Here is a 15,419-nt window from a genome sequence, read left to right as displayed (position 1 = left end):
GCAAGACATTTTTTAAAAAACAAAATCCTAATTGGCTAAACACAAAAAACAGTGTTCTTCACTTTGATGCTGAATATAGAATAAACCTTTTAGCTTATTAAGCCCCCTTTAATGCCTCGGTGTAGATGAAAACTGGGGAACAACGAGCGCATGGCGAATTAAAATCAAAGTCAAGCGATTTGAGGCTCTAATCTTCTGGAAGAGTTGTATTTATCCTTCCGTTTGAAGCTTCTTTACTTCTGCGAGACAATTTGTTGATTTTTGTTTCCTTTTGTGTGCCACCCATCTGCAGCTTGACTTCACTGGTTTTACTTCTTTGTAGTTACTTTGTAGAGACTGTGTAATCACGTTGTCATCTCCCCCGCCCACCCATGTGGCCTTTAAAACAAAAGTCCACACAGATGGGCTGAGGCAGAGTACTGAGATCTAATCCTTATCTGAGATATGAAAACATTTGGAAACCCCCGCCTGAGTCTTACAGGTGGAACTCAATGAGAAACCTTAATCTGTTAATTGAACATCCGCGCAGCTTTGTGTAAATCTACATGAGACCTCTGATGGTGGAAACTATTTTTGTAGTGTAGACTCATCAAGACAGCAGACTGAGCTTTGAAGATGTTTACTCCTCTTTCAAAATCAAATTAAGGAACTAGTTGACAAAACATGAACACGGTTTGTCAGGTGTTATTTGTTGCTATAACAATTCCCAAGTAAATAAATATCAATTAGCTCAGTTGTTTAAAATTATAAACAGCAAAACAAAGAAAAAAAAATTACCTAAGCGTAATTTTTTTTTTTTTTTTTTACATTTTAATAAGAACACAGGCAATTAAAGCTACAAAGAGGTCTACAATGTAATTTAATGACATCGAGGTTTTCTGGTCCCCCGACATGTATGGGCTGATAAAGCAAACGTGCTGCAGGTAAGAAAGCCTTGAAATGTCCTTTATCTGTTGGGTGTGAGTGGCTGGATGTACACCGTAACCGTGGAGCAGTCCCAAAGGCGTAGCTGTGGGCTACGGGATGGCCCGGTTGGGTCTCTTTGGAGGGGGAGGGGGCATTAGCTCAGAGTCTGGGTCTCGCGGGTTTTTCCGGTTTTGGGATTGTGCTCCCTGAGCACAGCGGTCCAGATACTCAAAAAGGATTTCCTTAGTGACGGGCTCCCGGATGCTTTGACACACAGCTGGACAAAAAAAGGAGAAAGGAAGTTACAACAGAGATGCTGACAGGCTTTTCCAGCAACAGTGAATTCATGGTTCTTTAAAGCACGCTCTCATTCCCAGGTGATTGAATAATGCAGTCTGTCTCTGGCTAATCTCTTCCTAAACAGAACCAGTGAGTCAAAGTAAAGCAAAACACAAAGGTGCAAAGGCGAGTCATGACGTAAACTGGAACTGCCTGTTTACATCATGACTCAAAGTCCTACAATCCATTCACACACCTTCTAACTTGCACACACTCACACTCTGATGGCTGTACCAGGATTTACCAATTTAGGGGTCAGTATCTTGTGGGCATGTCGAAAAGATGAGCCAATGATTGAACTGACTGGTAGATGACCTGCTCTGCCTCCTGAGCCACGCCCGCCTCAGAGATGTCCTGGCATAAAAGTTACGTCGCCACAGCAGGTAACTCTGTATGTCTCATTTGCCAGATTTTTGTGTGCCCATTGTCTATCCTAACACAACCCCGCTATACTATGGAGCCATTTTTCTTTTACAACCTAAGATGGCCTGGTAGAAAAAACGAAAAACTTAACGTCATCACTGACCGTCCACTCTCGATATTTAAAAGCAAGAGACATCTTGTGCATAATAGAAAGATTCAGGCACCTGAAACAATTGCATTCTCTCATGTCCACGGGTGATGGACCTAAATTGATGATTCATAATTATACGATTCAGACAGGATTCGACACGCATCCAAGCTGCTAAAGTACATTTTAACCACTATTTAATCACAGACGCGCACCAACATTTGAGTCACCTCCCACTGTCTATGGAAACACGATATGGACTTTTTACTTTTGGGTGCTAGAAAAAACGCTCCTCCTGCTCCACAGCTCCCTCTGCACGGTTATGACAGCGCCATAACATCAGCAGCACACTGACGACTATATCCAGCCTCTAAATGAAGCAAAATGTTATCAGCTTGGGGACAAATGTGTTACTATCTGTCCAGATTTGAGATAAAAGGCACTTTTGCCATCTGGGCTCCAAGGCTGTACAACAGTCCGCCTCGGGATCTAAAGCTCAATAATTCAGGACCATCTTTTCTATCATCTTCAATCAATTTCGTTCATTCTTTAAATGTGTTTTCCCTCGCTTGTGCTTCTTGTTTTTATTGCTTCAATATGTACTTTTATGCTCCTCCTTGCATAGTGCTGTGAACTCAGCATTTAGATTAAGTGCTACACAAACATGGTTTATTGCCATGTTTATCTATTATTTTTGCTTTCTCTCTCCTCGCCTTCCTCTGCTTTGTTTGTGTCCATTTGTTTCTCCTGTTGTGGCTGCTGTGCATTTTCATAGCATGTGGCACGTATTTAAAGCGTACAACAAAACATACAACTAGTGAAATTAAACCCAATTTGATTGAAGCATTTTTAATGTAATTAAATGTGTAAACTTTTCCCCCTTTTTATTCATTTCCCATTATTAAGTCCATTATTTTAAAATATATTCGAAGTGGTGCCACATCTGCACTGTCTTCAAGACAGCCATTACTGTGGAGGTGAAATGAAAGCCTAGGGTTGCAGAGATGGCCTAAAAATGTGCATGGATAACGTTTGCAGTCCATCACAGCTGGATTTTCATTCCACCTTCTAGCGTGGCCATGTGAATCGACTGCAAACATATTTGATTTTTGACTGATGTGGTTGCACCGAAGTAGGTCTGAGAGACCATAACCCGGGCCAGATTAATGGTTACCTAAAGCCCTTGAGCTAATAAATTGTCTGACAGCTCTGTGGTAGTCTGACAGCTCACAACATCTACCTCTTTACTGCTCTAGAGGTGCTGCTGGTGGAGAGGACGAAAGGCTACTCAGACTGAGAACTCAAGATTTATTCTAACTTTAAGACACAAAGCTCATTAAAAACTCATTAAAGAGACTTTAATGTACAGGCACAAGACAAGCAAATCCTTGTACTTAAAAAAAAAAGGTAAAAAATGCTTATTTAAAGCACTGACAGTTTAAGTTTTTGGCTCTCAAAGTTGAGTCTGCATCTCATCCATAAACAGGGATTTGCTATAAATCATTACAGTGTCCCGCATCATTATATGTACAAAAAAGAGAAACTATACAGCAAGTGGCACTTCTTCCGTCAAAACACTTTATTGCCAAAGTGTGCAGAAGACCAACAGCGTAAAAAATGCGGAACCTCAAAGCAGATGCCTTAAAGCAGCGGAAGAAACTGAGGCTGAAATTCACACCGGACCACCAAAATTGGACAATAGAGGATCGGAAAAACGCTGCCTGATCGGATGAGTCTCCATTTCTACATTTGCATGGTTGGGATTTTTCAAAATTTAGCATAAGCAACATGACATCAGGGATTCATCCTGTCTTCTATCAATGGTTCAGGCTGGTGGTGATGTTAATAGTAGGGGGATTTCTTCTCAGCACAATTTGGGGCCCTAAGTTCAAACTGAGCATCATTTAAGCACCACAGCTGATAGAAACTCACACCACCCTACTGCATGTATCTCTCAGGGCACAATCAAAGCCCTTCGAGAAGCCGGCGTTGCCCCTCTGCAGCCATTTTGGCTCCAACAAACAAGACCCTATCTCACTGAACAGGGAGAGAACCACAGTTTATGTCAATGCTCAAAGCGGTCAAACTTATTTTTTTTCCTAGTAAGCTTTACTACAAAGACAAACGATACGTAGTTTTACCTACAAGTAATAGGATGCATCACACGGCTGAAGCTGCGTGACCCTCCGCTGTGCACATTAATCAGCACAACCACAAGACCGACTTATGGTTCCTGCTGATTGGTTCTTTGGGGTCAGGGGCAAGAGAAAGGCCATCTTTGCTGCTACAGTTTTCCATTTAGCTTCCTTTGATTGTCATGTCTCGCTCTTATCATGCGTCTGTTCAAGTGAACCTTTCCTGCAGACTAGCAGCTTGGCTTATTAGCAACCCAGGTAGCTAGCTGAACAGTACATGGAAATATTTTGAGCCCAAACCAGCTTAACTGGTTCTGGGATTGTAAACAGGTGCTTGGAAAATGCTGTCTTGTAAGGCTCCCTCACCCAGAAAGTCTTCATAAATACTGTGATGCTGCTAATGATTTCTTAGCAACAGACAAAACGTTTAATTTTAATATTAAGACAAAAAACCAAAAAAAAACAAAAAGACACTGTACATTAAGCTTAGTCGGTACAGAGATTAATTATTAGTCTGTAGATTGTTCATAACAATTTGCTAGAGGCATAATAGGTAATGTGTGAAAATGGCTGTGGATGAAGCAGAGGCAGCAAGTTAACATCTCGGCGGACAGTTAAAGACATTTATATTCTCTTGATCAACCTGTTTGATAAACTGTTAGTACAGTTTGTCGTACAGATGAACCAGCGTCGTCTAAAGTTTGTTTAGCTCCTCTGTTCTGCATGAGGAGCTCAGCCTTGCCCTCAGGCAGCAAGCAAAGAGCAGAAGAAAAAAAAAGCAAAAAGTAAAAAATGATTGCTAACATCCGCAGCATGCACCGTGCTATCAGATTTAATTATCGGCTGAACTTTCATTATTGAAACAGTAACAATGATTTCATTTTCTCGCTTATCAGCCAATAATATATCATGCATTCCCATTCACGACAGTAAAACCTCTTAAAGATTGGAAATTGTGTGGTAAAATGTCAGCTACTCTATTCACAGTGAGGAGCTAAAGAAAACAAGTTGTCCTCAGCTCCAAAGACAAGGCCACAGTGTCAGTGTGCATTCTTAATGGAGAGTACACAACATAACATTTGCCCCTCCGCATACACAGTCTCACAATGCAGAAATTAAACTGAGGCGGGAGGCTGTTGCAAATAAAAAAAAAAAAAAAAGATAAAATAACCCATTAATCACAGACTGACTGGCTGTTATTTGCACAGATTTAGACTTAGATACAAGAGACAGTGGGATATTAAAAATAACGGCTGGAAGGAGAAGGACAAAGACTCACCCATTGCTGTGTCATAGGAGTTAGGGAAGCTCTTGTCCACCCTCTGCCTCATGAACACCCAGCTGTTGTTGGTAAAGGTGCACTCGATGATCTTGTTGTCGTATTGTTTCAGCTCTTTAGTTGCCTGCGCAGACAGAGAGGAGAGACGGTGTGTGCCTTTAATGTAAGCGAATAAAAAGCATATTTTTTTCTCTTATCACACGTGAAAAATTGTGAATCTAGGTGGAGTATTATGGTCTGGTTTACCGCAGCCTTGCTTTTTACTTTGATCTGAATCACTGTAAAAGTTTTCAGACACATGCTGCACAACTGATCAATGCAGCTACTTTTGATAAATGACACACACAACTGCAATTTCTTCACATTTTCTTTATCATCATCATCAATGTTGTTATTACTGATACTAATTAGATACTTTTAGAAGACATCAGGAGGAAAAAGACTTAAGCTTCAGGCTGCTCTATGCCCGATGCATTAAATTCTACAAAAGCAAAGCAAATTGCAATGACAGAGCACTAAATTGGGATTAAACTGAGCACAGCGTTGGCTCATACAGGCCACAAAGATCAGCTAATCTCAGTGCCACATTAGCTGATGGCTTAGCAGATATCACTCTACACATCCAACTGGCACAACTAATTCTGGAAACAGTGTTTAAAGAGGACTTATTATATTTTTGTTTATAGTCATGGAGCAATTGAGCATCAGAATGGTGAAGAAAGGTGATTTAAGTGACTTTAAATGTGTCATGGTTGATGGTGCCAGACTGGCTGGTGGAAATATTTCAGAAACTGGTGATCTGCTGGGATTTTCTCCCACAACCATCTCTAGGGTTTACAGAGAAAATATCCAGTGAGCTGCAGGTCTCTGCGCATCAGGGAGGTTCCAGCACAGAGCCATGCCACCAAATTACTACAGATGGAAATAATCTACTTTTGACTTTACTGCTCCTCACTGAAACGCAGAAATATGCAGCTCACTGTGCAGATTAACTGAATGTCTTATTCAAATAGCTGCAACATTTGACTGAAGCAAATACTGACATTTTTTGTGGGAATCTTCTGAGACCAAGGATCTCTCTAGGAGAGAAAACACTCAAGAAGACTCAGAAGTCTTATATGGAAATATTTTGGGTGACATTTTTGATATCAAAGGATAAATGTACCATGAGTTAATGTGTAGTGCCACCAAGTTTATTTACTGCAGGGAATATTTAAAGTCATTCAGCGCATCAGTTAATTTATCCTAGACACTGTAATGCTGGTGCAACTCTCTGACACATATTGCTCAGATCCAAATAATAAATAATAACCAAGTTCTGTTGGTTGGAGGAGAAAAAAAATAATAGAATATAAGCACCCATGGAGGCAGCTCGGATACACCAAAGCTGTAACTAAACAAGAAAATTAATCTCTGATTAATCAATAGTTTAACCAATTTTTTAAGTATATGAAATATCAAAAACCCAATGTGACATCTTCAGATTACTTTTGTTTAACAAACAATAAAAACAAGTAAGTAAATAAATACATTTAACTGAGAATAATAAACACAGAATGCTCACATTCACATCCATTTTCCAGTTATAAATGTTAGGTTTCTATTAAATGAACTTATACTGCTATTTGTATTGGTCTTTAATACTATTTGGGCACAAGTTTGATTTATGTACAGTAGTTTAAATTCTTATGTTATTCTTCTTGTGTCACACATTTCCTTCAAGTTTCAATTGATTTTCAATGTCAGTACTAAATAATTGTGTATCTGTACCTTTTAGAAGATGAAAGTATCAAAAGCACAGGCTATACAGTATTGCAGTTTAGACATGTAAATGTAATAAATAGAAATCAACTGTGGTGTGACTTTAGGAAGCATGCCTGTTTCAGTATAAGACGAGGCTCTGATGCTTCATGCAGAAGTATGACAGAAGCTAATCATGCAGTTAATCTTTATATTTGATCATTAAACACAGCTGCGTTGCTTCATAAGGACCTACGATAAAACATCAGCACATACAAACACTAACACAACATGAGTGTCTGTATTTCATCTCTCAATAAAGCAGTGCAACAGCTCCTGCTCCACCTACTGAGCCACACAGGATCACTGACTTATTACATCACACTTTGCTTTGAAAACAAAATCAGCTCTACACACTGAGCACACTGTAACACTGCTGAAGTATAAGAAAATGGCACACGATACTGAAGATCAAGTATGAGTCAAAGAAGACATTTGAGCATCTGTTGTTTATTTGTCGAGGGACTGAGAGGATTGTCGAGACTTGGAAAAATGCAAATCTTGTAGCTGCTGGGAACGTGGAAGACAAAAAGTGCAGCTGAAGCAGTCACGTGCAATTGCACGCTTTTAAAATAAGCAATGACATGAGTTGCTATGAGGTGCTGTGATGTGACTTTTCACCTTGGCCTCGCAGAGAGTAAAAATGACGAATACCTCCGGGGTTCAGCGTGAACACGCGACCTTTAGCTGAGGTCAGAGAGTGACCGGCGTTGCCAGGAAAGCACCAGTATTTGGCAAGACACTAAAAACACAAAGTAAGAGCTTATGTGATCCTGGAGCGTGGTGCATCTGGGCTAACAGTGGGGGTCGAATTCACACAGGAAGCAAGAAAGCTTGTGAGGAAAGGAAGACAGAAAGCGAGAGAAAGAATCCAGACTAAACAGACATTTTTTAAAAATGACATTTTAGATAAACACACTAAATGGCCTCTAAATTGATTTGCAGCTGTAACTGTTAAATATCGACAAAACTACCGAAATCTGATTTTGAAGCCAAGTCAAACATTTTTTTTTTTACTAGGAGAAGAATTGCAGATGATGTAAAGCAGCGACAGAATCTCTGAGCTTTCCTAAAGCTCCACACATCAAACTGCCAGCAAGCTGTGAAGGGCAGTACAGGCAGGCGGGACGTGCTGCTACAGGCTGGATCTCTTCCTGCTGGTGAAGGGTGACATGTTGGCTGCCATTTTTCATCACCACTTGGTGCTTAATCCATCCAAATCTGTCTCATTATGGCAGCACACGTGTGCCACCAGTTATCAGGGACTTTGGCAGTCAAACTCTTTATCAGCCAATGTTGCACTATTGCAGAGCAGAAGCGCTCTGCTGCCTGCCTTCTATTCAAATCCTGAAATGATCAGAAATATCAGCAAATATAAACATGCCTGACAAGGAAGAAAAGCAGCTCTTTGTTGTGGACAATTTTAAAAAAAATTAAAACGTGATGAGAGAGCTCTTTTTTTTCTCGAGTATCAAGGCTCAGTGAAAAGACACAGAGGCTATGATTGGTCATACTGAAAAAGTTCCAGGAACTGACCGATCAAACCACTGTTATGACCACTTGCAAGAGAGAAACAACTTCTCTTTCAAACTGACTCGACTTTGTTTCATGTCAAGCATCATCGTTGTTGACGAGAGCTCCATTTCCACAGCGTCCTGAGGAGAACACTCAGATGAAACAACATGAACCATGGCGTGTACCTTTGTCGCATGTGTCTGTTGCACATAACTCATTTTTTGTTTTTCCCTCCACCTGCGAGTTCATCCACTTCCATAAAATGACACTATAGCTGAAGGGTTGCTGTTCTGAGCACTGCAGAAGAGTGACTAAAGTCTGAATCTGATTCCTGAAACCTTTTCACTGCATCGTGCATGCTGGAGAGTTGTATTTTTAATATCCAGGCTCATGTTCATAAAAACACTAATTACTCGTGACGTGATTATGTCTTAATGAATGCAATTTCCATTCACATTAGTGGTACAGTGCCAGTGTGTCATCTGATAATCCCACTAAGGATTTCTTGTGACTGTACAATGTTAATTTCCCACTAATATATTCTGTCTCCCACAGTTTAGAAATTTTGATTTCAAATTTTTAAGGCATTATAGCTTCATATATGCAGCAGTAAAAAAAGAAAAATAGCCAATCATTAAGGTAACAAAGCTGTTATCTGGTCCTGTGTTTCAATTTTTATTATTCTGGTCAGAGAGTTTATAGTAGCGCTGACCTCAGGCAGTTCAAGTTACAAATCACACAGAAGGAAATCTGCAGTGATCCGGACTTTAGTCTTTAGTAAATCTTTCCAGCATGAAGATTTGATGTGGTTAAGAAGAGCATACCAAGGTTGGAGTGTCTATAGCCAACTGTTGCATTGTAGTGCTAATGATGTTTGGAGAGGCAATATATAATATATATTTCAGCATGCACAGTGTACAGTACATAATCCCTTTAACTTCACTTGTGCACACAAAATCCCCCAGGTGTTTTTCACAAATGGAGGAGGAGGAGGAGGAGGAGACGAAGAAGATGAAGAAGAAGAAGAAGGAGGAGCAGCAGCAGCAGCAGCAGCAGCAGCAGCACCAAAATTAGCTCCAGACTACTGGAATTTATGATATCTGACCTTTTACCAGCCAGTACACAGCACGCAGGCAGTCGCCCTGCTTCCTTATCAAATACTGGATCCTGTGGGGACTGTTGTACGAGCGCACTGCGCTACAGTATGATGTCAGACAAATAAACAAAGTTTGTAATTTCCTTGAATAGCTGTTTTATTTTCCCCATCACGCCTCTCTGCGACTGACCCTGCCTTTGTTTCATTCTAGACTTAATCAGAAGGGGCCCGGAGGTCTGCGGCACTGCAGCACCCGGGCCCATTTTAATAACGAGAAACTGGATGAAATAACGTATAAGTGGGGAGACGATATAAGATGCAAAAGTACGACTATGAACAAACGGACCCTCGAAGGAAATAAGATTCTGGATAGACTGTATCAATATTCAGTCCTAATATAAGATGCATGCTCAAAAAGAATAAGGTAACATCTCCTCCCTATTAATATTAGCTTCCACTACAATACACACAAATGTTCAGTAGTAAAGTTAAAATATTTGTCACAGATCAGCTGCATTATCTACTATGTAATTACAGCTATATGTGCCCTTGAATAGCTGTGCCAGAACAAACAAATGGGACTTCCGACCACTCCACGACTCCTTTTGAATGCGCGAGATGACATCAGGATTGAGGTCTCTGGTGAATATGTATAATAACAATCATTATCCCACACATTCAGATTGGCTGCCGCATCGAAAAAGAAAGATGAGAACAACAAGGTAATAATGTGTAAATGAGGCAAATTAGAGGCGAGCAGGCATGCGGCGCACTGTCAAATCTGGCAGTTAAACAACAACTGCTCCAACAACTTCTCAAACTTTTAACTGATTGGTTTGTTTTCCTGTGGGCAGAACTTTTAATTACACAGTATTCATACTCTTTTTTAAAATCCCACAATTTTGATTCAACAATATCTAGGAAAAGTCTAAAAAAAAATGTCTGAAAAATCCAAATCACTTCAAAAACATTTCAATAAAGTCCTGCCACAGATTAAACACAATAAAATATGTCTTTGCGTAACTGTTCGCTTACTTAGAAATACATAAGAAGTAAATAAATGAGCCGGAAGCACAGGCTGCATATAGTTCTGCACAGGGAACAGACTCCATGAAGTGGTGAAACTACACCTAGATGAGGAATCAACAGTAGAGCAGGGCGATATGACCAAAAATATTTATCACGATATACATTTGAAAATTTGTGATAACGATATAATTGACACTAGACAAAATACTTTACAACTCCACAACTTTATTAGTACAAAAAACCCCCAAAACATCAATGTATTTTCACTTAAACAAGGAGCTGTTTTTATGTGCATTAAAGTTATATAACCATGTATAATATCCACAAAACGTAAAAAGAGGTTATACACACACAATAAGGTAATATTATGTTGAAGCACAGTACGTATCACTCCGCGAGGCTCCTGCCTACGATAGCCGTAATGCTCCGACAATCCATCAAGCGGTGCGGCTTCGTAGCTTAGCAAAGTCGTAGTGAAACATTTGACAGATTTACGAGCACCGTGTACCACATAAAATCGTTTCGAGGTCAGTAAACACAACCAGAATTCATACATAAGGCACACAGGATTATAAGGGGCACTGACGATTTTCAGAAAAATCAAAGGATTGATTTTAAGTGTGCCGTATTTTCCAAACAACACGGTAATAACGACGGCCCGCTAGCATGCCAAAAGTAGTGCACCGACGTAGGTGTTTTGATTAGACCCTAAGTCTGAATGCCTTGAAATTAAGTCATGTAAAAAAAATGTATGATATTTGATTCATTTTCACAACTCCAGTCAAACTTCAAAGGAGTCGAAATGCATCAATACAAACCACATGAGAAGTTCAATGCACTTATTGGCAAGATGCATCTGGAGTAGGAGCAACAAAAACACACACATAGAAGATGTCCTGCTTTGGGGCAGATAAGCTGTAAAATTTACTACTTTGCATTCTTTTCTTTTCATGCATTTCTTTTGCAATATTTCAGGCAAAACTACTGCATATTCTGAAAAAAAAAAACAAGGGGGGAAAATGAACCAGAGTTTGACTCAAACAGACTAAGTATGTGAAAAAAACATCAAAACCATACTTCTATGAAAAACCCACATATCCACTGTGTTGGAAAAAAATCAAGCTAGTCCAGAAATGCAATATGACTGCCTTCAAAACATCTCCAGCTTCGACAGAGTCCCAAAAAGTGTCATTTCATAAAGTGTTTCTATGAAATACTAAATAAATATTCTTTCCATGAGCCAAAATATCATTTGTAATTTTAAATGAATGACATTAGCTAAACAGACTCCCACTGGTTCACGTGGGACCAGTGGGTTGTCCCTAGATTGTGGTCCAGGCAATCCTGTAGTGACAAATTTCAGAGTTCAAATGTATTGAGTATTTTTCTTCAACCAGGTCTTGGGTGCTACTCCATCCTCTTGCCCAACTATGATCGCTTCTGGTTCAAAAATAAAATGGCGATGGCAGAAACGCAAACTTGATGCTTCAAAATGGCAACCCGCAAACCGAATGCTGACGTCACGGTGGAAATGTTTTTGAAAGTCTAGGAACAACAACAACCCAAGCGTGTGAGTCAACCCCAGTTTGTCAACCTGTATAGTCAAAAAATAAAGGTCTAATTATGTAACACAAGTTAAAACACCAATGTGGGTGGACTACTGATGAATTTACAGGAAAAACGGGGTTTTATTTTTGTAGCTTTATCTACTGGTTGTAAACTATGGTATCAGTGTACAAAAATAATTGTAGTAATCACCAACTGCAGTTGGAGTCGCATCTAAGTATTATTCAAACTAGACCAGCAGTAGACAAAAAAAAAATCAATCAATAACTTCTCAAAATTCACTGCAAACCATGCGAAAGAGAAAATGGTGATGAATTGTATTACTGTATGTATACTGAACACACTGAATACAAGGTAGCGCAACTTCAAAAAGTGTAAAAGCTGTACTGTACCACTGCCATCAACACATTTCAAACTACACAACTTTTATTTTGGATGTTCCACTTTTCTATTTCTGATACACGTTTTCAGTTTCATCACAGCTTGGTGAGTAGTTGCTGAGTGTTTTCTCACAAGTCAGCATCCTCCATGCATACCATGGGCGCCCACAGCAATCTGCCAGTGACCAAATCAATCGTAAGGAGATTTTCAGTGCAGCACACTCTTGATGACTCAACCTACAGCAACCACCTGCTAACCGGTCAAGGAGTACCCATCGTTTCCTAGCAACCGTTGGTTGTCAGGGGGTCACTGATGGGTCTCTCAGCCTTAGTGAAAGGGGCTTTAGCAATCGATTTCACAGTGACTGTCGGTAACCTCCAGCAACCAGTTGGAGAATACTCATTTCAAAGCAAGTGGCGGTTCCAAGGGAGTCATCAACCAGTCTCTATGCCTAGGCCTGTGGCTGCGGCCTAACCTGGTCACAAATAAAATCCTGTTTCCAAAAAAGCTAAGATGATAAAATAAATAAAGAAAAATTACCCAAATTTACAAATGATTCATACTATGCATTTAATTAAAGTATAAAAACAACATATCAAAAAGAAGAAACCAACATTTTTTGTAGTGTTTTGAAAAACATGCTTATATTGAATTTAATGTTTAATTTATTGTTCTTATTCTGCCATTGTTTTACTAAGTGTTTTATCCTATTGTAAAGTGTCCTTGGGTGACTTGAAAGGCGCTCATAAATAAAATTTATTATTATTATTATTATTATTATTATTAATGGCAGCAACATGTTTGCAAAATTTGGGATGGGTATAAGAAAGTACAGGAAAAAAACGTCTTAAATACTGCTGTAAATAAACAAATATGATCAAATAATACTTGTTTTTTTAGCTTGTAATTGCACTGACTTGACTTAAACTGTTTCCAGAACATTAATGTTTTTATTTACATTTTACATGGTTTCAAATACTTTCTTTCTAAATTCTAATTACAACTGAATTTTTAACAAACAGCAAGTCATAAATTATTCCAGACATGCTTATCATAATTAGACCATTTTTCAGTAAATACTCATTAACTCCAAACAGCGTTTAGAGAGACACACAAATGTTTTCCAGAAGTCTGCTGTCTCGCAATATTTGTGAGACAGCAGACTTCTTTCTGAAGCGCTCAGCTGATAAATTCTCAGACAACATCCCTTCCAAATATTCACTTTACTTATACCCTGTAGGTGCAAACAATGTAAGAAATTACAACAATAAGGAACTAAATTGGAAGATTGAGCCAATAAAACAAGTGTTCGTGAAGATTACAACATTTTTCCTATCACAGACAAAGTTGGTTTGATTTCCCTCAACAGCAGCCAAACGGATTTCAATATAGTGGAAACTGGATATGCCTCCGACTGCATCTAATAGGCACGTTGAAATTACTAGCATGGCCACAAGGAAGGCGATGAATGTCAAAACCATTGTGTGACAGAGTGACAGAGCACAGCAGACAACAAACGCATACACAGGCTGTGTAGAGGTGTCAGATTTATCAGGAACAGCCTTCTGATTAAAACCACAAGTCATCATGTCCTGTGATGACAAGTAATTACCATTTTTAGCATATTCACATTCGGACTTACTGTAAAACACATTTTACCACAAAAATAACAACATGTAATCTGACAGAGGATGACCCCAGGGCTGCAGCTTTTGCTCCGACACCCCGTGAGAAGCTTAGAGACCAAGCAGTAAACAGAATCTGCCGTGTTTGGTGACAGAGCCCAGGGCTGATACATGGGAATCTGGCACGACAAGACGATACGAGAGGGAAAAGAAAAGCTTGTTTACTGTGTTTTTGAACCATGACTGGAAAGGCTACAAATGCTACAAGTCATTTAGTGGAAATTTACAGCAAAGTAAAACAAATGCAAACACAGGTTGCTTGTCAGCTGCCTCACACTGGCAAATTTTCATTCTAATTTAATGGACCCTAACCTATATATGATGTTGATGAGATGGTAGTTATCACTGGAGTGCACAGGACCGAGTCTGTGTTGCTGTGGGTCAAATGTCTCATGATGTCATCTCAACTGTGTATTCACACACAGCAGACCTTATGCAACTATGAAACCCGTTGAACTGAGCATCACTGTTGTGTGGAGCTTCCAAATGCATCTTTTTACCACTTTTTACAGCAACATGCATCAAATTAAACATGACACGAGCATGATGAAACGCTCCAATTTGTCCAATTTGGGATTTCTAAAATATCGTTATTTTATTGTTTTATGGTAGAAGGTCTAACACATTTTATCAGCACGGTACTGCAGATATATTAAATGTATATATACAATTCTGCTACACTGAAACTCCATGTTATCAAACACACATGTAAGTTTACTGAAATATCTGGGCAAACAGTTTAACCTTCACTAATGAGATTAGGTATTTTATGTAAGAAAAAGGAAACTGCAGCTATTTAATTTAAAAATGTGAGCAGTAGGCAGAAAAAAAATATTATCTGATTAAATATTACACTGAATGTATCTAATAACCACACGTGAAGACATAAGAGGTTCTAGAAATAGAAATAAAGCTACTTTCGGCTGCTTCCTTATTCACAGCAGGTTGTGCCACAGATTTGTTTAATGATGCAACTCCAAAGGAATTTGTGCTTTTTCTGGGGATTGAACCTGGGATCTTTGCACAAACCACTACACAATGGAGCTACTGGAAGTAAAACTTGAAGCTAACTGGGAAACCGGCGATTTTAAAATATGAGAAAATGTGTTAATGGAAAAAGAAAATTAAGATTACACTTGTCAAAGTGGTTGGAGGACTAATTTATATTCAACTGCAG

At 39.2% G+C, this 15,419-nt stretch overlaps 1 protein-coding gene across 2 annotated transcripts in view; it reads right to left on the bottom strand.

Moving 5' to 3' along the window:
- Positions 1–603: 603 nt before the first annotated feature.
- rngtt (RNA guanylyltransferase and 5'-phosphatase) overlaps positions 604–15,419 on the bottom strand; it is a 106,223-nt gene continuing 91,407 nt past the window's right edge. Inside the window, exons 15-16 of one of the 2 annotated variants that reach the window (XM_003446279.5) lie at positions 5,171–5,294; positions 604–1,183 (exon numbers count right to left, since the gene is read on the bottom strand). In XM_003446279.5, the coding sequence (XP_003446327.1) occupies positions 1,017–1,183; positions 5,171–5,294 (291 nt within the window). In that variant the 3' untranslated portion in view covers positions 604–1,016. The remainder of the gene's footprint in view (positions 1,184–5,170; positions 5,295–15,419) is intronic. The other variant, XM_005475013.4, reaches the window with a different exon arrangement.

Source organism: Oreochromis niloticus, linkage group LG15 (assembly GCF_001858045.2).
Source record: "Oreochromis niloticus isolate F11D_XX linkage group LG15, O_niloticus_UMD_NMBU, whole genome shotgun sequence".
Lineage (NCBI taxonomy): Eukaryota > Metazoa > Chordata > Actinopteri > Cichliformes > Cichlidae > Oreochromis > Oreochromis niloticus.
This window is presented reverse-complemented; position numbering and strand designations above follow the sequence as displayed.